At 40.6% G+C, this 22,538-nt stretch overlaps 2 protein-coding genes across 2 annotated transcripts; one reads left to right on the top strand and one right to left on the bottom strand.

Annotated features, from left to right (window-relative positions):
- Positions 1-433: 433 nt before the first annotated feature.
- Positions 434-6,400, top strand: LOC131299795 (flavonol synthase 1-like). Its single transcript, XM_058325371.1, has 4 exons — positions 434-757; positions 1,813-2,060; positions 4,838-5,165; positions 5,883-6,400. The coding sequence occupies exons 1-4, from the start codon at positions 485-487 to the stop codon at positions 6,117-6,119; spliced, it is 1,086 nt and encodes a 361-aa protein (XP_058181354.1). The 5' UTR covers positions 434-484; the 3' UTR covers positions 6,120-6,400.
- A 2,932-nt stretch (positions 6,401-9,332) lies between these two features.
- Positions 9,333-16,558, bottom strand: LOC131299691 (putative disease resistance RPP13-like protein 1). The gene is made up of 3 exons (XM_058325271.1): positions 11,956-16,558; positions 10,301-10,956; positions 9,333-9,714 (listed from the first exon to the last, which is right to left on the bottom strand). The coding sequence occupies exon 1, from the start codon at positions 16,401-16,403 to the stop codon at positions 11,964-11,966; it is 4,440 nt and encodes a 1,479-aa protein (XP_058181254.1). The 5' UTR covers positions 16,404-16,558; the 3' UTR covers positions 9,333-9,714; positions 10,301-10,956; positions 11,956-11,963.
- Positions 16,559-22,538: the final 5,980 nt, after the last annotated feature.

Raw genomic sequence — 22,538 nt, forward strand, 5'->3', positions numbered from 1 at the left:
TTGGCTCGTCTCAACCCGTTTTGTTTGCACAATATCAAGTTTTAACATGGATAAAGTGGGTCAACTAGAACGTGCTTGACTGTTTGTCCCCAAGCAAACTTTAGCTCAAACAAAAATGCTACTTGCACAACCGTTGTGTTGATTGTGCAAGTAATTTTGACCGTTCAGATATATTTGAACGGTCTACATTTTAAAAAAACTCTTACAAAGAAAAGTTTAACTTTTTCAATGAAGAGTTTAACGTCACTCCCCTGCAAGTGTATTTTTGCATCAAAAATACATTTCCATACGAGTGTCGTTAACCAAAACAAAAAATGACAAATCAGCAGCCTTAATAAATGAGCCCAACTTAAATAGTACAAAACTTGGCTCGTCTCAACCCGTATTGTTTGCACAATTTCAAGTTTTAACGTGGATAAAATGGGTCAACTCTATTGTGTTTGACTGTCTATCCCCGAGCTAACTTTAGCCCAAAACTTATTAAATGGCTGCCTTGTGCAAATCCATGTCCCAAGATTTTATCACCTTAGCCATGGCGGAATCAACGTCAAAGCCAGTCCAAGAACTGATCGTCAACGGGGGTGAACTGCCGGAAAAATACATATACAAGAAGGGTGAAAATGCAGCCACTGATGTCTCTTATCCACCGATTGAGGTCCCAGTAATTGATCTGAGTCTCCTCGCATCTCAATCCGATGCCGGAGAAGAAGAGCTTGGAAAACTCCGATCTGCTCTCGGCTCCTGTGGTTGCTTTCAGGTTTCACTACTTGTCTAAAAACCCAATTTGTTTTTTCCCAGTTGGGTTTTTTGGTAAGTGGGTTTTGTGTCTCGTCGACTGAATGGTGTGATTTGTTGGTTATGCACTTATGCTATTCTGTGATTAGTGGGTTTGGCTGATAAACGAGGCGGACGAGCTGATTAGTTTGATTGTTCAAGTTTGGTTTGAAACTTGAATGGTTTATCTTGTTTTTACAAACGAGCGGATCTCGAACAAGCTTTAATTGAGCGGATCTCGACTAACTTGAATTTTAAACATCATAAGCCGAACGAGTCGAGTAGAATTAGCAACATGTTCAGACTTCATTTGGAAGCTTTATGAGCTTCAATAGATGTTCTCATGTTCATGCTTAGTTTGTCTATGTGGAGCAATCTATGGAAAAGAAAGGAAAAGGGCATGTTAGCATTTGAAAAGGGAATAGGAGCCAATAATTCAGTCTTTTTAGGTGGGTCTATGAGATAACAGATTTGAATATATATATATATATATATATATATATATATATATATATATATATATATATATATATATATATATATATATATCGGAACGGTTCAATGGACACCCTAAAAAAACACCCATAATCTCATTCTCATAGTTCCCGATCAAATTTTTATGATCCGAACCATTCAATGTGTGCAGAATGTGATTTCAAGGGTGCCCGCGAGAAATTAGCAAAAAAAATGACCGGGAAAGGTTTGATTTAAGCAGTTTTTATTTGAACCGTTCAATAAAAAACTGTTCGAAACTGTTCGGATCAAACCCTTCCCGGTCATTTTTTTTGCTGATTTCTTGCGGGTACCCTTAAAATCACGTTCTGGTCACATTGACCGGCTCGGATCATCAAAATTTGATCGGGAGCTATGGGGTGTTTTTTTAGGTGTTTTTTAGGTGTCCCCGGAACCGCCCCGTATATATATATATATCTGTAAAATATCTCCATTCGGTTTGGTCTTTTATAAAATATCTCCTTCCAAGCACAGCCTTACGTATTTCAGTTTTCGATTTGTTGAATGCTGGTTTCGGAATTTCAGGCTATAAATCATGGAATGACAGCCTCTTTCCTAGACCAAGTGCATGAAATTGGCAAACAATTCTTTGCACTTCCCATTGATGAGAAACATAAATACTCAAGAACAGTTGGTGACATTGAAGGGTACGTGACTGATTCAGTGCGTTCGGAGCATCAAACTCTTGATTGGGCCAATCGGTTGTTTATTACAATATACCCAGAAGACAAGAAAAATCTCAGATTTTGGCCTGAAAATCCTGAGAATTTTAGGTATGTCAACCATCATGCTACTGAAATCTTGTAAGAAAGATACATATATGTTCTTATAGAAAATGATGCATATTTTAGGGTCATTGTTCCCTTGTTTGCCAAACGAGAAAGCAGACGATGATTTTGAAATTTAAGGAAGAATTCGGTTTCCTTTATTTCCTCTTTTAGTGTCATTGATTGGAAGGGCAGGGGGAGACCCTCCAAACCTCAAGTAGTTACAGTTGGCCAGACCAAGGTCTGTACAAGCAATGCCTCAAAAATCCCCATTAGTTCTTGGTTATAACAACCAGCGAACTATAGATAGAAAGCCCTACATTGGGAAACTATCACAGTAGCCTTGGAAAGGAATGGGACCAGTTATGTAGTTAGGGGGAGCAGATAGTTTGGGGTACTCCTCCAAACCTCAGTAGTTACAGCCGGCCAGACCAAGGTCTGTACAAGCAATGCCCCAGAAATGCCCATTAGTTTCTTCGTTATAACCACCAGCGAACTATACATAGAAAGCCCTACGTTGGGAAACCATCACGAAAGCCTTGTAAAGATATGGGACCGGTTATATAGTGGGGGAAGCAGATAGTGAAATCTCGTCTCTTTAGCTGACCAGCTCTCTTTTTCTTCGAACCATGGCAGGTCTACTTTCCATATTTCCCTGTATACGGCACAAAGCTATTTGATTCTCGCTTTTCTTCACCCTTTTCTTCCTCTTTTTCCAAGTTAGTTTAAGGGGTGATGTCACACCCCAAAAATGAGAAGTAACCGGTCGTCTACCACAAGACCAACTCATGAACCACGTAGCCTAGAATAAAATAAGTTATCGATCAATAATGATTTTTTTTTTATTAAATCAAACCAAAGCCAAATAAATCCCAATCATAGACATGGGGCAAAACCGTCCCATGAACCAACCAATAAAAATTTACCACTAACAATATAGTAATCCCATTTTACTCAAAAGCTATACAAAGTACGGAAGCGGTGATTAAAATCTTTATATTAAATGCAACATCCTATGGAGGTCAATAAGAAGAAATCCCCGAGATACCGCCAGAGTCCTTGCCAACTTCTCAATTTGCCTGGAAAAGAAGTTGGATAAAAATCCGTCAGCTGACGAGCTCAGTGAGTAGCAAATATGTATATTAAATAAAGTTGAAAGCAAGGATGAAAATAATTTACCATTAAACATAATTTGGCATACGATGTTTCCGGCAGAATAATAAATTAATCAATGAAGCATTTAACCAATAAATATTCTTGGTGGTGACCACAACATTAACTCCATCAACAATGGGAAACCACAATCAAACAGTACCATGGCCAAAATAAATCTCATCAAAATTGGATTCAATATCGAACTTAGAGTCACCAGGGTTGGCAGCCCATGGTACTTTTCCCTAAGACGATCCGGCGAAAGAAAGCCGTTGAGTATTAAGGTCACCGGCCTAACACGGTCTTTTCCCTAATGGCCAGGGTCACTGACACGAGAAAGAATGATTTCCCTGGACTTCCGAAATAAATGTTCCCATTAATTAATATCCACCAAGTTCTCACCAAAAGAATATTAACAATTGATCTCAGAAAATTCATCGCATGCCAATTTATAGAATAATTTATAAACAGTTTTGAGTCTCCGAATAACATTCATATAAATTTCTGAAGGAAATATTTTTAAGGGACACAGAGAACTTTTAAAAATACGTAACATACTTAACTATTCTTCTGGGTTCAAAAGTAATGTAACTCGAACACGCAAAAATACTAACCTGAAAAAATAAAGCATATAAATCGACTAATAAATACATATATATCACTGACCATTGAAGTAGAAGTATTATTAATTAGTAGAAGGCCCAGACGTAGAATCTAATCTTGCGGTGTTAAACCAACAGTAGCAAACAAAACCCAACTCTAACCAGCCACGCCACCACTTCTTCAACTCTCCCATAACAATTTTAACTCCAAAACCATTTAACTCCACTACACGTCTATAATTGTAAATATCAAAATCATCCCACGCTCCAACCTTTGGCACCTCTTGCACTGAACCAACACACGCACCGCCACACACCACTTCGCCAGCCCCACGACCGCCATGCACAAGTTTAGACACCTGGTCTCACACCCACATCACACGCATCTCCACTACTCCATATGTCAATATCAATAGGATTAAAAGAAAAACCATTGGTGCCAAAAGAATGGAGCCCAATTAACTTACTACTGAACCGAACTCTGAGCAGTGAAACAATAAGATCAATTCAAAACTTACCACGATCGAAGACGAGTACGAGGATGTCGACCTTGAAACCTTTGACTGCGCTGCTCTTTCCTTCTCAACGATCTCTTAAATGTACGTAACCCTAATCAATTAACCTTATGGATATATCTGTCTAAGTACAACTCTTATAAACCATCCACTAACAACGTTGCACCCTAAATTTTGGCTGATTAGTTAATTAGATTTGTATAGAATCTAACACAATTTATAAAATTACCATCCGGTACCACTATTTTATCCAAAATCAATCTCATACCCCAAATATTACAATCGTGACAAAAATACCCATAGCGCTCGCAAAATAATTATTTGGGACCCAACCATAACACCAATTAATAACAGCAATATAACTAATTAAATAAATAAAAATTCTAGGCCATAACAGGTGACCTTGTCGATGATACAAGGCATGGTACCTAAATTCGATTTAGTGTGACTTCTGCCAGTTTTATTTTCTCTTCTCATATTCCTCTCCTACCGATGGTATTATATGATATTGCAGGGAAATTTTAAATGAATATACGAGAAATTTGTCACTCATGAAGGAGCTCCTCCTTAAATCCATGGCAAAGTCATTGAACATAGAGGAAGACTGTTTTCTGAAACAGTATGGAGAGGGAGCAATGATGGTTGCAGGATTTAACTTTTACCCTCCGTGCCCGAGGCCTGATCTTACTCTGGGTGTCAAACAACACACAGATGCATCAACAATTACCTTTCTGTTGCAAGACGAAGAAGTGGAAGGCCTTCAAATTTTGCAAGATGGACAGTGGTTCAGAGTTCCCATTGTTCCCCATGCTATTCTCATTTTTGTTGGTGATCAAACAGAGGTAACTTAACTTGGTTCAAGTGTTGAGTGCATCAAATTTTGTCAATGATCAAATTGGAAATTTTCAGATGATTTGCGGTACTAATTAAACAACAATTAGTGACTGAACAAACTATGAATTTACTTAAGTACTGTTTTAGTATTGTGCTGTGTTTTCCTTTTCGAAATTCAGTTCTGTGTCCAGAATAAATCTCCCACAATACTTATTTTTAAGAAAATGGTGACGGTCTCCGGAGCACATTAAGGAACTTTTTTGAATAAGAACTAGTTTTAAGAAAAAGCAAAGGAAGTTTAACTTTGTCGAAAACCATTTTTTCTGAAATAAAAAAACAAGACTAAAAAAATGAGTGTTTGCCTTTCGAGAACAGTTTTCTCAAAAACCGATTTCAAAACAGCAATTCCGCTAGGCGGATTTCGAAAAAGCAATCGAAAGTTCAAACACATTTTCCTATCAATTTTATTTCCAGGCTAGAACAGTTCTCAAATGTACAAATTAAAAGGCCAAAAGAATGAAAGATTGATCATGTACTCTGTAAATGGGTGGTCTTCTGAAAATTTTCTCCGAAGCAGTTTCCAGAAACAGTTTTCAAATAAATTTTTTGTTTTCCAGAAGACGAAACGCAAAATGGTTACACCAGTTATTGAGCTTTCACTAATAATTTTCTAATAGCTTTCAAATGTAGAGTTGATCTTTACTGTTGCTGCATCATGTGTACAGATAATGAGCAATGGAATGTTCAAGAGCCCAATGCACAGGGTGGTGACAAACTCTGAGAGGGAGAGGCTCACTCTAGCTGTGTTTTGTCACCCGGATGCCAAAATGGAAATCGGGCCGGTGGAGGAGCTCATCGACGAAAAAAGGCCGAGGTTGTTCAAGACAATGAAAGATTATGTGGCTATCTATTTCGAGAACGACCAGTTAAACAAGAGACCAATTGATGCAGTGAAGATCTGATGTTTTTCCAACAATTCATCATTTGTGGTTTCTACGCAGTTATGATGAAGCTTTTGGGATTTAGGTGGGAGACAAATTCCAGTTTGAAGTTGTTTTTTTCTTCCCCAATATAGAATAAGGCTTGTTATTCCTTTAGCATTTGTGTGGAAGGAAAAGCAGAGGCTTGAAATTAGTGAACTGTTTGTAAAAGATGAATGCAGTAATTCAAAGGAGTTTTGTCCGTGATTACTTGTGATACGCAATAGTGTTGAGCCGTGTTCAAACTGGCCTTGTTCCGCTAAGATTTTTGGGCTTTTTGAGAGTTTTGTTCTTATTCAAAAAAAATTCGTGTTTGTTAGCTTTGCGTCAAATTTTTGTGAATTATTGATTCATGTCGATAAAAGAAATCGGAAAAGTAAAATATATTTTTACTTTTATTGCAAATATTTTTGAAAATAACCAAGATAAAGTCCAAAAAGCCGACTTCTGAGGTTTTATCTTAGATATTTCTCAAAATATTTGGATAAAATTAAAAATATTTTTGGTTTGGTTTTTGGAAAAAATTTTCCAACTCAAAATATACTCATTACTTTTATTTTCAATCATTACTCCTCACTTATTACATCTATCTCCAATCATTATTCTCATTTCTTTCTCTATCTCTCTCCACTCATTACCCCTACTTTCAATCATTACTCTATTTCTCTCTCCACTCATAACCCCAAAAAATTTCTAAAAAACTCATCCAAACACAGCATTGGATTTTCCGATTTCTTTTGTCGAGACGAATCAATAATCCACAAATGTTTGATGTGAAACTAACAAACGCATATTTTTTGAATAAAGACAAAATGCCCAAAAAGCTTAGCAGAACAATCTCAAACGAAATGTTCTTTTCGCCATTCAAAAAAAATCTCAAAGTAACTGTAATCAAGTCGAGGTTGAGTAGCGTGATTTTTCTGTACACAAACATATAGGTTCATCAAGGATCGTTGAAGCTTGATTTGTCCATCAGTTACGTCAATCTGAAATAAACTCGAGTCGAGTCGAGTCAAGTTCAAATGGTTAGTTTTCATTTGGCATGAGTTATAATCGAGCTGCGCAGCAACTTGTTTAAAAGCTTGGAAAACTTAACGAGTTTCAAAAAATGAATCAAGAAGGATAACAAAACATCTAAATGCAGAAGCAGCAAGCGTATATGGCTGAAGCCTACTTGGCCTTAGCACAATGAATAAATATCAGTGAAGTAGTCACAATAAAGATGGAGCTCCCTCAAAAACAAAAATAAATTCTACCGCCATTGCTGCTTAAATATAAACTTAATAAAGCCCTCCTACCTAGTCCAAGAAAAGAAAAGAAAAGATCCTATATAAAATCAGAGGCTGGGAAATTAATCCAAAAATACAGGGGTCGTGCACCACCAGAATGTTGCAGTCGCCAATGGTTCCCATTGCGCTGCGTAGAACAAGTCGTCATTGTTCCATAGAGTAACAAAGCACCTTCAGAAAACGTAAAATAGCCGGTCGGAGGGGTACGCCACAATAACAACATCGAATAAAATACAAATCAAAAGGAGGTTAAAAGGAGGTGCAAACAATGTAACATGCATCGACAACCTCAAAAAGGAGTTTTGGTTGGCCTCGGCCAATTGAACCACAAACATGATACAGTCAATTCAGTGAGAAACGGTTTACAACCTGTAGGAGATGGGTTTCGCGGGGGATCGCTTACGTATGAATGTCCGTGAACTGGAGAGATGAGATTAGTCGATGATTAGCGAGGGGAAAAGGGGGAGAAATCTTGTGGGGTGAAGGGAGGAGTAGGAGGCACGGAAGGAATAGAGGCAACGTGTCCCTCTTGTTCTCCGTGAGGTATCTGGCCTTTTCCGGGGTTGAGTAAGTGAAGTCACTCCTTTTCTCTGAAGAAGAATATTCTACTTCCTCAAATTCAGTGCTCACACTCTATAGGGCACCTGGGCCTAGGTCAGGCCCAGGACGGCGCTCCTGTTAGACCCCGACACATGTCCCCTCTGTACCTCCTGGCCTTGAGTAAACTGGCCTTTTATTCAATTTTTTTCTCCAAGAAGAAATCTAAAACCTAACCAGATCAATAACACGAGAAACCTAAACAAATCAATTTTTCAGGCCGGTGTTTGTGCTTCTCTGATCGTGGCCTTTCATTATTTCTAATTGCTGACCTGATAGCTAGGCTGCTGGATTGCTTTCAACAATGTTGGAGACACACACTTGTGCATAAACCCTTGCATGCACTCATATTAGGTTCGTACCCAAAATGTGTGTGTGCAAGTCTTTGTGCCTTTTTGTGTATGTCTAGCATTTTCCTTCAAGTTTACAGCAACGACTAACAAGGGACGCGGGGGCTCTGCTGCCCAGGAGTGGGCAGCAGCCCCTTCCCACACTCACACACACTCACACACGGCACCGTTTCGTTAAAGAAAAAAAAAAAACTCTTCCGCTTGCAATCCTAAGGAGCAGGAACGTGATTATGAGAGCCTTAGAGTTAAAATTTAATTATGTCTCTTTAGAATAATATGATCAGAATAATAAGATCTTCACGTCAATTCAAACGGATTGAAAATTGGAGCACTTAATTTTTTAATCATATTTTTTAATATATAAACGGTCTAAAAAATTAAGCGTGCCACTTTTTAATTCGTTTGAACAAGTAAGAATATCTTATTATTCTAATCATATTATTTTAAAGAGATATAATTAATTTTTGTCTCTAGGACTCTCATAATTAAGTATCTGCTCTTTATTTAGGATCCTGTAGATCAGAAACGTGATTATGAGAGTCCTATAGACAAAAGTTAATTATATCTCTTTAAAATAATATGATTAGAATAATAAGATATTCGTACTTGTTCAAACGAATTAAAAAGTGGCACACTTAATTTAATTTTTTAGACCGTTTATATATTAAAAAATATGATTAAAAAATTAAATGCTCCAATTTTCAATCCGTTTGAATTGACGTGAAGATCTTATTATTCTGATCATATTATTCTAAAGAGACATAATTAAATTTTAACTCTAAAGCTCTCATAATCACGTTTCTGCTCCTTAGGATTGCAAGCGGAAGAAAATTTTTTTTTTCTTTAACAAAACGGTGCCGTGTGTGAGTGTGGGCAGGGGCTGCTGCCCACCCCTGGGCAGCAGAGCCCCCGCGTCCACTAACAAGCTCGATACTAGCCAGAAAAGAGAGGGGTGTGAATTGACAAAGCCAGTGATACTCATTTTGCGGACACGCTTACACTCATTTTCTGAGTTTTTGGAGTACGAATAGCATCTCACTCAAACACAAATCGTCAAAATAATACACACATACACAAGCACCTACACTAAGTACTAACACAAGAGGTGGGCCCACATGCCTCACACACGTATATAAACACTTAGACGCACTCACGTGATGCGCAAACAAACAAGGATACCTGAAAAGCTAATGAGCAAAGATAGAGCATTGCAGTAATAGTTGATTCCAAATGAGGAGATGGAGCCAAAAACAAGACCAGCACATGTTGATTTTGCGTGAGGATACGAAAAGATCATATCCCATACCAGCAATATCACGATCTTTGTCAGCTATCTATCACCTGGAAGAAAAGAAAGAAGGAAATTGAGAAAGCATCAGCCTCCATAGGAAAATAATATGAAGTGACGTAACGTAACGTCTCTAAAGGTTCATTTGATTAAGAAGAAAAAGATAACGGAGAGTGAAAAAAGGGGGAAAGTGAAATGACAAAATAAAAAGGAAAAGAGGTAAACGAATGTTTATTTTCTTGAAAGCATTTTCAGTTGCATGAGACCTTTGTAGGAAAGTAGCGTTTCACAGTTCAATACAATGGAAGTGTCAAGAAAATATGGTCACTTATGAAACTGACCTTGCATACCAAAATCTGAAAAATTTGCATTTAAACTTAAAGAGCGATCGCAAATGTGAAATTTAAAACGCAGATAATGATTTGCATGACATTCAGAATAACGTTCTTTTTTTTTAAAGAAAAATGAATGTCGTCTTTACGTACACAAGTAATTTCTACCGGAGATTTCATATTCTCACACTTTTCTATCATTCTCTTGGTAAGAGAACCAACTAAAATTCTTTTTTTTTTTTTTAAATCTTTTCATCTCTTTCTACCATTCTCTTTCTAACCAAACAGACACTAAAGCATATTATACCGCTCGATTCTCGGATCATCCTCGGAGATGCTCTACTCGACCTTGTCTGTAATATTGGCACCAGCATCAGCAGCTTTTCCATGAATACCTCCACTTCCTCTGCCAAAAACAGGACCATAGAAAACCCATCAAGGCTGAAACCAGTTACAGATTCAAAGAGGCCTTCCTTTCGAAAGTGAGATCACCACCAGGCTTAAAGAAGAGGAAAACCCCTCCTAAGTGCAGCCATGATCTTATATACAATAACACCACATGTACTCTTGCCTTTTTCGGAGTGAAAACTCCTCTCCAATGGAAATTCACCCACTCTTTTCAAATCTCACAATAAAATTGAACAATCTGTACAAAAAATAGCTGTTTGACACTTAGCGCTTCCAATCATCGCCGTACTACATATGTGCAAAACCAAAGACCATATGCAACAAGAAGGAATCCCACAACTGCACCAGATCTAAGACGCCTTGATAAGAGACTCTCCAACACCCTTTCTTGCCTCTAAGGTGGTTCTGGAATTTGCATAGGTATCTAGCTGGGAACCTCTGAAGGGACAGCACGAAACAAGAAAGATATTGTGCTGAAGACAGCAATGAAAAGAGCAGGCTTGCACATTCTGGTGCTGTCATAAGTACAAGGCTAACTCTCTGTGCTGAATCCATCTAAAACAAAGGAAAACAAGGATTAATACGGGAAAAGCAACCATGAAAACAACTTCTTACAAGGGCATGTCTTGAATCACAGGATAAAGAACATGAACATTGAGGAATCTCCACTGACAACTTAGAAGATAGTACATTTGGGCAGAAACAAAATGAAAACATTAAGTTTGGAAGCATTGAATCCCGTCTCTCTTCCTCTTGTTGCAGAGTATTACCCAAGCAAATCGTCTTACAACGAAGCATAACTCCACTTCTCATTAGTGCAGCAGTGCAAATATATAACAAAATCTGGTAATGAAATACCAAAAAGCACTCAATTGTAACAACTCGATCAGTCATAACAGCTTGCTCATGCACACTACACGTTTAGTCTAGATCAACGACAGCACTTGAAATTTTTCTCGTATAGACATTAAAAAGCTTCAAATGTTACAACATACGAATTAAATCTTGCTTATCAATATTATGTAAGCTTGTGATTCAAGAATGGTTATGGGAGAAGTTAGGTTTATTGTTGGTATATCTATCAGGAATAAATGCACTTTTAGAACAATTTTTTCTCCTATACATAAGTTAAAACACACACTTCTCGATTTTCTCTCGACAAGTTTTCATCTTTCAAAATCGTTGCATAACAGCTTGATTATAATATGTCGAAGCAAGAATTATGTGCTAGTAATTTGTAATTCCGAGTGACTGGCCAAATACAATATTGGCCTAAAGTAGATACAGTACCAATGAAGACTTCTTCTATGTTCTTGGTGAGGTGACCAGAATTAATGTTTCATTTTTTCTCAGTAAACCAATATGTATTCTGTTGCACAGGAAAAACAAGAAGTAAAATCATGAACAGTGTATGCATCATTTTAATTCTTACAATGTCTGTACGTACATATATGCCCATTTCCTATCCTCGGAATGTCTGTTCGTACATGTGCAGTGGGTCAGTGATGTAGCGAAATCAGTTGAACTAACATAACAAAGGGGAAGTTAACAAACCTGGGCCATTAGTCTTCAAGGTCAAAGACGAATCTATTGTCTATCTCGACTTCAGGAATGTGTGCAATGAAGCGCCAATATTGGCCTCTCCTCTTTTCACATCGTCGTTTCAGTATCGGACATCCAATGATCGACAAATGCAAAAGCGAGGGAGGCAGCCCTTGCTCCGGAAATGATGCGAGGTTGGGGCAGTCAAAGATCCCCAAATCCAAAAGCGAGGGAGGCAGCCCTTGCTCAGGAAACGATGCAAGGTTGGGGCAGTCAAAGATCCACAAATCCAAAAGCGAGGGAGGCAGCCCTTGCTCCGGAAACAATGTGAACTCAGGGCAGCCAGTGATTTCCAAATGCGAAAGCGAGGGAGGCAGCCATTGCTCTGGAAACGATGTGAGGTTGGGGCAGTCAGAGATCTCCAAATGCAAAAGCGAGGGAAGCAATCTTAGCTCTGAAATGGACGTGAGCTTGGGGCAACAACCGATACAAAGTTTTTCAAGAGAGACAAGGTTTTCAAAGTCCTTGAACGAAAGCTTCTCTAGATTTGGGGAACAAAGGATGCCCAGATGGACCAGAGAGGAGGGAAACGACAACATCTCATCTTCTGGAAAGGACACCCAATCACAATTCACAAGGGAGAGTTCTCTGAGAGAGTACAATCGGTGCAAGCCACACAGCTTACCGATGTCGATGTTGTGGATTAAAAGTTCAGTGAGGTTGGTGAAGTTGGAGGAACTTCCTTCATCCAGAATGTGGGAGAGGAGTCCTGTAGCCATAGGGGAACTACGTAGGAACAGCTTTTTAACAGAAGCGAGGCGGTTGTTGTTGTACGCGTGGTATGGAAGGGGCTTGAGTTTCTCGCAGGTAGAGATACTGAATTCCCTGAAATTGGTTGTGGGAAACCATCCTTCCGGAATGGACTCCAGATTACCACACCAACATATCTCCAGTCGACTGAGATTCTTGAGACCATTACTATTTTGCATGACATCTGGTAGGGTTTTGAGGCGCTGACACTCCCTGATCTTAACAGATTCAAGAGATGGACAATTGATCTTAATCCCCTCCTCTGCTATTAGCGACTTTAGCTCTGCACAAAGACAAACCCACAGTTCTTTGAGAGCGAGCGGTAGCCCCCTTCCGGAAGTTAAGTACAGCAGAGATGGACAGGAAAAAAGGAACAGCTTCTCAAGATTATTCAGCAACGTCAAATCAGGTAGGGACACCAGCCCATCACAGTGATCAATCCGCAGCTCTTTCAGGGTAGACGGCAAGACAGGGAAAGAGATGAGGCGTGGACACTTGGAGATGGAAAGCTCTTGAAGAGATTTGAGGTCATCTCCTTCTTCTCTTTCTGCAAACAAGGAAACAAGTTGGGGGAAACCTTCAATAGTGAGACGTCGGAGGGCAGGGAGACAGTTTTGTAGTCTCTCATCGTCCTCCCACAATGTTGTGAGTTCTTCGAAACTGCAGAGAGATAATTCTTGGATTCTCGTCAGCCCTTGAAAAACCCAACTGGGTAGGCATGTGCCCTGAATATTTTCCATTTGGAGGAAAGTCAGCGAGCTCAAGAGGCTATGGCTTGAGTTTTTGAGCACTACTTGATCAGCAGCTTCTAAACTACCCAATGAGTCAGCAATCGACACATCTTTTAGATGCAAGGAGACTAGTGAAGCAAAGTGAAGCATATTTCTCACTTCATTCAGCTCCGCAGGGCTTGGGATCCAAGCAACCACCAACACCGGGCACTCCTCAATATACAGATTTCCTAATCGAGGAAGATTTCTTGGCAACTCATGCGGAAGCTTGGGACATCTTTTAATGGAGAGCTCTGATAGGCGAGCAAATGCTTGAGCTCCAAAAGGAGTCCAGTCTTTCCATTCGGGCATGTCGTCGAAGGTTAAAATCTCTAGAGCTGGAAAAGGGTTTGGGCGACACAAGCCATAGAATTCAAGTCCAACATAACGTACTACCTTCATGCCTTGAATGTACAGTTTTGCAAGCGAGGTTAACTGCCCCAAAGGCGGCAAGGAAGTGCATTTTTCACAATTTTCGAACTTCAAGTATACCATATTGGAGAACAAAGAATTTCCAACCCAAGTTGGGAATTTGAGGCCACCGTAGCCATAAATGGAAAGCTTTTTTAACTTCTTGTGAGGTTCTAGTATATCAAGCACTTTTGATTCAACACTTCCATTCCGAGCATTATCTGAGACATTACTCCATTTCATCAATAGCACATCTAAGCCTTGTTTATCCTTCAAGTTGGCCCTCTTGGCATCTAGAGCATCTGTCACGTTCTCCAACCCTGATACGCTAAGTGTCCCTCGAAGATGAATCAAGTTGCCTAGCTCAGTTATCATAGACTCGTTGCCATTGCCAACAATGAAGTTTGATAAAGTTTGGAGACCTGTCAATTTTCCTATTTTTGGAGGCATTTCTCGTAAGGAATTTGCACCAGTAACATCGAGATGACGCAAACTAATCAAGTCACTCGTGTTTGCAGGCAACGTGTTGAGATTTTGACAGTCTCTCAAAATTAGTGTCTGTAGGTTGTAGAGAGTGCCTATTGATTCCGGTAGCGTTAAAATCAAGGCACATGAAAGGTCAAGGTACCTCACATGCTTCAAATCCCCAATCGAACTTGAAAGCTCACCAATTTTATATCTTCGCAAACTAAGCACACGTAAACGTCTAAGACCCGGCAATAAACGGAGGGGAACGTCGCTTGTCAAGTAGGACTCATCTTGATATCTAGACCCACATGGTAAAAAAGTCCGCAAATTTTTGGCTTTCTTAAAGGCCTCAAACCTCTTTATGCCATCACGATCACCACGTGTGTAGGATGAATGTCGAGCCTTACTGATACTTTCATCTCCCTCATTCTCTTTCAACTTATCCTCCAGCCTAAAACAAGTTTTGCTTGCAAAAAATTGAGCCAAATCATTGATGAGGTCATGCATAACAAAGAGTTCACTACTACGTGATGGTTGAAAAAATGACCTCGATAACAATTCTTGGAAGTACTCGCACCCAAGATCTTCCATTTTCCTTTGTCCTGTTTGCTTTGGAATTAAGCCTTCTGCCATCCACAAGTAAACTAGTTCCTCCTCCTCAAATTCGTAGTCCTTCGGCAATATGGAACAATATGCAAAACACTTCTTCAAATGCGAAGGGAGGTGATAGTAACTTAATCTCAAAGCTGGAAGAATATGACTTTCCTCTTCTGATAACTCCCAAATTTTACTATTTAATACTCCTTCCCATTCATCCTCTCTCGATTTACACCGTAGAAGGCCACCAAGTGTCCTAGCAACCAAAGGCAAACCTTCACATTTTTTCACAATTTCTCGACCAATTGAAACCAAATTTTGATCACTTGAATCCATACTTCTATCCTCAAATGCATGTTGTGCAAACACTGACCAACACTCATCCTCGGATAGTTCCTTTAGGAAGTGATATTTATTGGGTCCAGCCATCATAAATGCAACATCCATAATGCGGGTTGTTACAATGACTTTACTTCCTAGGGCTCCATCACTAAAAGGGCTCTTTAAACTGCTCCAGTCACTGTGGTTTTTGTTCCACACGTCATCAAGAACAATCAAGAACTTTTTCCCAGCCAAAGTCTTTTTTAGTTCAACTTGAACTTGATCCAGGGATTTAAACTCACAGGTCCTCAAAGTGACAGACTCAAGAATCGCTTTAGTCGCTCCTACAATGTTGAACACTTCTGATACACAGACCCATGCTTTCATCTCAAAATGCTTGTCCACCATCTCATCGTTGTAGACCATCTGAGCAAGGGTGGTCTTGCCAACCCCACCCATACCAACAATCGGGACCACACCAACTTTGCTACTACAAAATTGATCAGTTAGGAGCAACTCTAGTATCGCCTTTTTATCATTATCCCTACCATACAAACACGGTTCAGTTATCAAAGATGAAGTGGGTCGTCTTTGAGGAGCTTTACCAGACCCCCCTGCAGCAATGCCTTTCAAGCCAAGCCCCATTCTCCGATTAAAAAGGTCTTGCAACCTTGCAGTGATCTTGTCAATCTCGTCCATCTTGGGCTTCATTCTAAAATCGGACACAAGAGTGCTTGGATTGAAACTTGTGAACCAATTAGGTATGAGTTTACGTACCTTGCTGGGGCTAGCTCGAGGCGCTTCCATCACCTTCTGTCGCAAAGCTTCAGTAGCGAACTCATCCAGTATGTCATCCATATCATAACTCAAGTCTTCAAGATCGGAGAGCCACAAATTAGTCTCCCGATCGGTGATTTGTTTCTCCTCAGCATCCGCAACCACCGCCTGAACTTGTTCCAACATGCTGCTCAATTTCCTCAGCTGAGTATCAATCCGCTCCTTACGTGCAAAGTTCCACAGATCACCGGATCCTAACTTCTCAGCTAGCACGTCAACGATAGCACCAAGGAATACTTCAGCCATTTTTTGCTCTGTGGAAAAGGAAGTTGTGTTGCACTGAGAAAACCAAAGGGTGCTATGCGTGAATGCTGATAGATATTCACCAAATGGAGTTTTGCTAGTTGGAAAGTGGAGGCTGATGAGTGTGGCCCGCCCAAGAGGAATCTGCTTTTTTTCTTTGTCCGTGACTCCACTATTACTGTACTTGCATTTTACCATAAAATTTTCTAATATGCATTATAAAGATCGATCAACTAATCTAATTGACATCATACATGTACTGATGTACACATTTAAAGCCCATTTGGATTGTGAGGAAGTGTGTAATAAGAGAGGGGAATACGAAATCAATCAAGAAATATCATTTTTGTAATTTCTTCTCGTCATTTGTAACTTCATACGCTAAAAATAAAAAGTGGAGTGATTAATTTAGAAAGTGCAAAAATCACTATTACTTGGTAAAACTCCACATGAGCATAATGAAGGGCCTTCCTCCTTGAAATTTTTCTCATGGGAGAGAGAAAGTCAATAATGGAGTCTCCAGTGTTAATTGACAAGAATAGTCTGAATCTATGCCTACACAAGGAAGGACTTTCAGGGCGGATGAGTTCGCATGATTGTTTTTCTACAGTTTTCTAGAATTATATGTAGGAGTAGAAGTTAACTTTTTTGCCACCCGCCAATAAGTTTTGTTTTAAAGTTTAGACACTTGTCACTTCCCCAACTCAATATCCTATAGGAAATTCTAAGCTCAATATCCTATAGGAATGTGTTTAGGCCTATCAATCCTCCAAATCTCCATCTCTAATATTCTAGAGTTTTGACTTTCTTTTAATTTACAAAAATGGGAGAGAGAAAGAGAGGGAGAGGAAGGACGTGGGTGGGCGGGAGAGAGAGAGTAGGAAAAAAATTCCTGTGTTTTGTAATTATTATTTCATAAATTAATAAGGTGGCACGCAACTATTGGTTCTTCCATCCCAAAAAAGTGAACAACGGCTAAAATTTAGGGGGAAAAGAAATACAAAAAAACGTGACTGAGAAGTGAGAACCGTTGCCATCTCCCCCCACGTTCTCTTCCCACCGCCTACAATGTTAACTTAAACTCTCATACACCATTACATACTTTCTAATCAAACAAAAGAGCATTTAAACTAATTTTTATTTTGAAAACGTCAAAAATCGTCGTGCATCAATAAAAAATTTGACACGAAGTTCAATTTCTTCAATTTCCTCATATCCAGTTATAGGAGTAAATTAACATAATCTCTACCCATTGGCTTACACTAACCATTAGCCCCAAAGTATCAACAAAGTGCCATTTTGCTCTCCAGTATAAAAATTGTTGTTGTAACGAACGCTATGAATGCAAGCTAAGAATGAGAAATTGAAAACTAAATAAGAAATCACAAAGACACAAGATATACGTGGTTCCCCAAGTTGGGTACGTCCACGGGCGAGGAGAGAGAGGATTCACTAACCAACGTGAAGAAGAGAAACAAAGAGCCGGTTATAATCCGTAACTCTAAAAAGGCCATAATATGAGAGCCCAAAAGATAATTCCTAGAAATCCCCCAAAAGCCTTATTTATAATAGGCCACAAAAATGGGAACAACATAGTTAACCAATGTGGGACTAAAGAATACAAGGCATTCTAACAATTCTTCACCTTGACTTGAATTTAAGGGTCATCATTTAGCCCGAAGGCCCGTGACCCGCCCGAAGCCCGCCCGGCCCGCCGGGCTTTTACCCGGCCCGAGCCTGTAAAACGGGCGGGCTAGCCCGGCCCGTAGTTTGTAATGGGCGGGCTCGGGCCTATGAATTTTTACTCGGCCCGCCCGTAGGCCCGGCCCGTGAGCCCGCCCGGTAGCCCGCCCGTGGTACCCGCCCAAAAGCCCACCAACGGGCCCGCCTATTAGCCCAAAATCCCACAAAATTCTTTTTTTTTCCCTTGATTTAATTTTACCCAAGGAAATTTAAGCCCGCCCGTTGGCCCGCCCGGCTTTTGGCCCGCCGGCCCGCCAATTGGGCTAGCCCGTGGGCTGGGCTTAGGCTTCAATTTATGGTAGGTAGCCTGGCCCGCCCGGCCCGCCAAAAAGAAAAAGCCCGGTTGGCCCGGCCCGTGGGCGGGCTTGGGCACCGACTTGGCGGGCTGGGCCGGCCTGGCCCGATGATGACCCTTACTTGAATTCCACTGAACCAAATCACCAAATATAGCTCTCCCCTTCTAACCTCTCACTCGCCAAATGCCCCCGAGGGGCGATCAATTGCAAATACCAAGCAAGCCCAAGCAATGCTTGAACTTGGCAACCGGAACCGGTTTAGTCAACATATCTGCTGGGTTATCTGCCGTACCCACTTTTTTCACCTCAACTTGTTTTTGTGAGATGATATCCCGAACGAAATGATATCTGACATCAATATGCTTGGTCCTCTCATGATACATCAGATTTTTAGTCAAATGTATAGCACTCTGCGAATCACAAAATACTGAACTCACACCATGTGCAAGACCAAGCTCACAAAGAAAACCTCTCATCCACAATGCCTCCTTCATAGCTTCAACAAAGGCCATATACTCTGCTTCTGTTGTGGACAGCGCGACTGTAGCCTGTAAAGTAGCTTTCCAATTAATGGCACTTCCGGACAGAGTAAAAACATAACCTGTCAGAGACCTCCTCTTATCGTGGTCACCGGCAAAATCAGAATCAATATAACCAACATCATGATCACCAGAATTGGCAACCCTAAATAATAAACCAACACCTGCAGTTCCGTACAAATACCATAGTATCCATTGCACAGCCTCCCAATGTGCCTTTCCTGGACGCCCCATATAACAACTAACGACACTAACTGCATGTGAAATATCAGGTAGGGATGGCAAAGTGAACCGAACCGATGGGTACCCGAACCGTAACCGAAAATTTTCCCCGAACCATAACCGAAAAATTTCCCGTGGGTATGGGTATGGTTGAGGCCTTGGATACCCGAACGGGTATCGGTTCGGGTATGGTTTAGCAGATCCCCGAACCGATCCCCGAACCGAACCGAACCGAACCGAACCGAAATATATATATGTATAGGAGTCCTGTGGTTGAAGTGCATATGTCTGGAAATTTAGGGACTAAATTGTTGCATGTGTTAAGGTTTAAGGGCCTGGAGTGTGATAACCTTTTTCTTTAATTGACAGCTACAGATTCATACGGTCATACCAAACAGTCAAACCCACCCCCTCCTCTCTTACTGCGTTGCAGACAACCCTTCGCCGCCTCACCGCCGCTCGTCGTCTCCTCTCTCTCTCTCTCTCTCAATCACACATACATGAGACACCCCCACCCACCTTCTCCAATGTCGTCAAGCAAAATATTCGGTCGAATACACAGATCGAAGGCCTCGGAGATCGGCCGCTCCGGCGACATTCAAACATACGTACAGTACGTACTTCTCTCTCTCTCTCTCTCTCTCTCTCTCTCTCTGTTACTCCCTCTTTCTTCTCTCATCGATCAGAACCCACCCCAAGAACTTGAAATCGGACGAAATTTTCAGATCTGCCCATAGCAGTTGTCATTTGGTTCGGGTACCCAATTGGTTCAGGGATTACCCGAACCCCGAATGGTTCGGTTATGGTTTCTTCTTGCTCTCCCCGTTCGGGTAACGGGGCGGATATGGGTAGAGGTTCGATTTCGGGGATCGGGTACGGAATTCCCCATATCCGCCCCGAACGCCCCGATTGCCATCCCTAATATCAGGACGAGTACATACCATGGCATACATAAGGCTCCCAACTGCGCACGAATATGGAACCTGAGACATATACTTCTCCTCATCCTCCTTCTGTGGTGACAACTCAGCTGAAAGTCGAAAGTGTGCTGCCAAAGAGGTACTGACTAGCTTCGAGTTCTGCATGGCAAAGCGCTCAAGCGCTTTAAGAACATAAGACTTCTGATTCAAAAATAATTTGCCCGCTACTCGATCTCTGCAAATCTCCATACCCAAAATACGTTTTGCCGCACCCAAATCTTTCATCTCAAATTCACCACCTAACTGTTATTTCAACCTGTTGATTTCTGATACACTCTTGGCAGCAATAAGCATATCATCAACATACAACAGTAGATAAACAAATGAACCATCTGGAAGTTTTCGAAAATACACACAACTGTCATACTCACTTCTTGAATATGACTGGCTTATCATAAAAGTATCAAACTGCTTATACCACTGCCTAGGGGATTGTTTAAGGCCATATAAAGACTTACGAAGTAAACAAACGTGATCCTCCTTACCAGAAACAACAAATCCCTCAGGCTGATGCATATAAATCTGTTCCTCAAGCTCGCCATGCAAAAACGCAGTTTTGACATCAAGTTGCTCTAACTTAAGATCATAACATGCAACAATAGCAAGTAAAGTGCGAATGGAACTATGTTTTACAACTGGTGAAAATACCTCATTGTAGTCAACACCTTCCTTCTGGCTGTATCCTTTCGCCACTTGCCGAGCTTTGAACCGAGCATCTTCTACCTTGGAATACCTGGTTTGCGCTTGAAGACCCACTTACACCCAACAATCCTCTTCCCTTTCAGCGGTTCTACTAACTCTCATGTCTGATTCTTCTTAAGAGACTCAATCTCCTCATTCATAGCAACAAACCACTCTGCAGACTCAGCGCTCAAAACAGCTTCCATATAGCTTGAAGGGTCCTCATACTCAACTGTTTCAGCTACTGATAAAGCATAGGCCACCATCTCAGAATAAGCTGAATACCTTTCAGGAGGCCGAATCTCCCTCCTTGGCCTATCTTTAGCAATAGTGTGTGGTTGCTCAACTAACGCATCAACCTCTGTATCTGAACTCTTGAACTCCTCTTCAATTGGCTTATCAATGTGCTTCTTCCCTGAGTCGGAAGATTCACTCAAAAACTCCACCTGCTTTGGAACACTCTGTTCCTGAACTGTATCATCAATTTGCTTAGACCCCTTAATCAGATAATTTTCATCAAAAGTCACATCCCTACTGATCAAAAACTTCAAATCATCAGAGCACCATAACCTGTACCCTTTGACACCTGCTGCATAACCCAAGAAAATACACTTCTTGGCCCGTGGCTCCAATTTACCCTCATTCACATGAGCGTAAGCTGGACACGCAAAAACACGCAACACAGAATAATCAGCTGGATGACCTAACCATACCTCAAAAGGAGTTTTACACTCAATAGCAATTCACGAAGACCTGTTCACCAAATAGCAAGTTGTGGAAACGGCTTCAGCCCAAAATTCTTTGTCCAATCCGGAATTGGACAACATACAACGTGCCTTCTCCAAAAGAGTCATGTTCATTCGTTCAGCCACACCATTCTGCTGAGGGATTTTTCTCACTATGTGATGCCTCACAATGCCCTCATCACTGCAGAACCTATCAAACTCGCCAAGATAAAACTCCATACCATTATCAGTTCTCAAACGTTTTATTTTCTTACCAGTCTGATTCTCAATCAAAGTTTTAAACTGTTTGAATGTATCAAAAGGCGTCACTCTTATGTTTCAACATATACGCCCAAACCTTACGAGAGAAATCATCGATAATACTTATAAAATATCGAAAACCACCTTTAGAAGTTACCTCTGCGGGACCCCAAAGATCTGAGTGAAAATAATCCACCGTGCCTTTAGTGCAATGAACAGCTGTACTAAATTTTACCCTGCACTGCTTGCCGTAGAAAAAATACTCACAGAAATCCAGCTTCTCAATTTTTTGGCCACATAGCAAACCCTGTTTGCTCAAAACTGTCATCCCCCTCTCGCTCATATGCCCAAGGCGCATATGCCACAAACGAGTCAAGTCTGAATCTAAAACCTTGGATGAAGCAACCGTTGCTGCAGCACCTATAACTGTACTGCCCTGGAGTGTATAGAGGTTACCACGCTTCTGACCCTTCATCAATACTAATGCACCCCTTGAGACTTTCAAAACTCCACTTTCACAGAGGAATTTGCAACCATGAGAATCAAAAGCACCCAGGGAGATAAGATTTTTCTTCAAATCCGGAACATGTCGAACCTCAGATAAAGTCCTAACAATATCGTCATGCATCCTAAGCTGAATCGTTCCTGAACCAACAGTCTTACAGGCCATGTATTTGCCCATCAAAACTGT

Source organism: Rhododendron vialii, chromosome 1a, assembly GCF_030253575.1.
Source record: "Rhododendron vialii isolate Sample 1 chromosome 1a, ASM3025357v1".
In the NCBI taxonomy this organism is placed as follows: domain Eukaryota; kingdom Viridiplantae; phylum Streptophyta; class Magnoliopsida; order Ericales; family Ericaceae; genus Rhododendron; species Rhododendron vialii.

Excerpts from the sequence above, each read along its gene's own strand:
- LOC131299795 (XM_058325371.1), top strand. The coding sequence starts at position 485 with ATGGCTGCCTTGTGCAAATCCATGTCCCAAGATTTTATCACCTTAGCC. Across the intron at positions 758-1,812 it reads GCTCCTGTGGTTGCTTTCAG|GCTATAAATCATGGAATGAC; the intron begins GTTTCACTACTT and ends TCGGAATTTCAG. Across the intron at positions 5,166-5,882 it reads TTGTTGGTGATCAAACAGAG|ATAATGAGCAATGGAATGTT; the intron begins GTAACTTAACTT and ends TCATGTGTACAG.
- LOC131299691 (XM_058325271.1), bottom strand. The coding sequence starts at position 16,403 with ATGGCTGAAGTATTCCTTGGTGCTATCGTTGACGTGCTAGCTGAGAAG.